The sequence below is a fragment of the Entamoeba histolytica genome, genomic scaffold (assembly GCF_000208925.1).
Source record: "Entamoeba histolytica HM-1:IMSS scf_1104750517731 genomic scaffold, whole genome shotgun sequence".
In the NCBI taxonomy this organism is placed as follows: domain Eukaryota; phylum Evosea; order Mastigamoebida; family Endamoebidae; genus Entamoeba; species Entamoeba histolytica.
Genome location: NW_001915809.1, coordinates 1 through 1,876, shown reverse-complemented (window position 1 = coordinate 1,876; position 1,876 = coordinate 1). Strand labels below are relative to the sequence as shown.

Here is a 1,876-nt window from a genome sequence, read left to right as displayed (position 1 = left end):
TTCCATGGTCCAGTACAACTTGGTAATCATAAAATAGATACAGCATGGACAAATGAATGGAAATGGGGAAATTTTGGTATTTTATTTACTCATATCTCTGTTGCATTCAGTCTTCAATCATGTTTACCTGATGCGTTACAACCAGTTAGAAATAAAAAACAAGTTGGTTTAGTTACAATTATTGGGTCATTAATTTCAGGGATAATTTATATTTTGGTTGGTGCTTTATGTGCTTCAGTATTTACTGCATCTTCAACAAATCCAGTAACAATTAATTATGAGTATTATACTGGTAGAAATGGTGGGTTTGGTATTGGAAATCCAACAGTCATTGGTTATATTATTCGATATGCTATTCTTATATTCCCAATTGTTAATATCCTCAATGAATATCCTCTTGTTTGTTATACCCTTGCAACAAACATTTCTTCTACTCTTCCTAAATCATATGGTGGTAAATGGAGAAAATATGCAATTATATCTTGTGCTGTCTTTCCACCATTTGCTTTAGCTTGTCTTGTTGGGAGCGTTAAAACAATAGCAAGTTTAACAGGTATAGTCGCTTTTATTCTCAGTTATGTTTTTCCTTGTGCATTTGTATTAGCTTCTCGTAGAATATCAGTTGCAAGAAATGGTATAGAAGCATTAAAGAATAGATTTTATTCATGGTATTCTACAACAACCATCGTTGTGATTGTCTTTGTCATTTGTTCTATTCTTTCAATTATATCTACAACTTTTGTGTTATATAACGTTTTTAAGTCTTTGGTGTGATTCTTAACTTAGTCATTTTAATTAAACTTTAAGAAAAGCTAAAAATCTCTTTCTTTTCCTTCAAAAAATAACAATAATAAAATTCTGTAACATTGTGAACAAGAAAAACTTTTATATCTCTAAACATGAAGGAATTAGAGCTTCCGTACAATTCTTATGACTTAAATCTATAAACTCTTGTTATATTCTCAATGCTATACACCTATTTTAATTTAAACTTTTCTGATAGTTCTGAGGATAAAAACCATACTGCTGAATATGTTGTTGGATATATTATGTTAGGTATTTGTGCATTATTCCTTTTGATTTCTATTGGAGAAATTATTGGTAAGACTATCTATAGAATTAGGCACAAGAAAGATGAAGCGGATGTTATTCCACAGGCTGCTGAAGATGGTGATGATGGAAATTAAGTTGTTTGAATAACAAAACGTGGCAGTTTGAAGAACCTATTTAATTGAATGAAAACTGACACAAACCTTATCAATTTACTTTTGTTATGTTTATTAAGTAATACTAGAGCGCTTTTATACCATAAAAAATTGCAGCCATTACAACTGTCAATAAAAGCATAATATCTACAAATACAATAAATAATGTAATGTGATAAATTGATGACAGTTTTTGAGATGTTCTATACTTTCTCATATAAACCAAGCTAAAGACTAAAAATGGAGGAAAACAAATGCCGAGAACAAGAAAGATAATCATACATACTTTCTTTTTATTTGTAGCGTGAATTTCTTTCATAATTTCTTTCGTTTCAGTCTTTTCATAATTTTCAAAATTTTCATATGTCACTTGTAAATTATCTAAGTACTCTTGAAACATATCAGGTGATGCACTCAATGTCACTATACGTCCTAGCTCTTGACCATTTTGTAAATTTCCTTTTAGCTCTTTTGAGTTTGGATTAGTTAAATTCTTTGGCAATTTTTTATACATCATTTGTTGGTCATTGAATTTATTGATATTTTCCTCATTGTCCATTTCAACGAATTGATCATAACTCATAGATACTGTAATATCGAAATGAATTTCTAGTGAAAAGAAAATTGGCAGTTTTTTTTTCATAAAAAAACAGAAAATTTAAAGTCAAATT

General features: G+C 29.2%; 2 protein-coding genes across 2 annotated transcripts; one reads left to right on the top strand and one right to left on the bottom strand.

Moving 5' to 3' along the window:
* Positions 1–130: 130 nt before the first annotated feature.
* Positions 131–774, top strand: EHI_094370 (uncharacterized protein; the record flags this gene model as incomplete). Its single annotated transcript, XM_001914502.1, has 2 exons — positions 131–162; positions 297–774. The coding sequence occupies 2 exons, from the start codon at positions 131–133 to the stop codon at positions 772–774; spliced, it is 510 nt and encodes a 169-aa protein (XP_001914537.1).
* Positions 775–1,290: 516 nt separating this feature from the next.
* Positions 1,291–1,788, bottom strand: EHI_094360 (uncharacterized protein; the record flags this gene model as incomplete). Its single annotated transcript, XM_001914501.1, has 1 exon — positions 1,291–1,788. The coding sequence occupies one exon, from the start codon at positions 1,786–1,788 to the stop codon at positions 1,291–1,293; it is 498 nt and encodes a 165-aa protein (XP_001914536.1).
* Between the last annotated feature and the right edge of the window lie 88 nt (positions 1,789–1,876).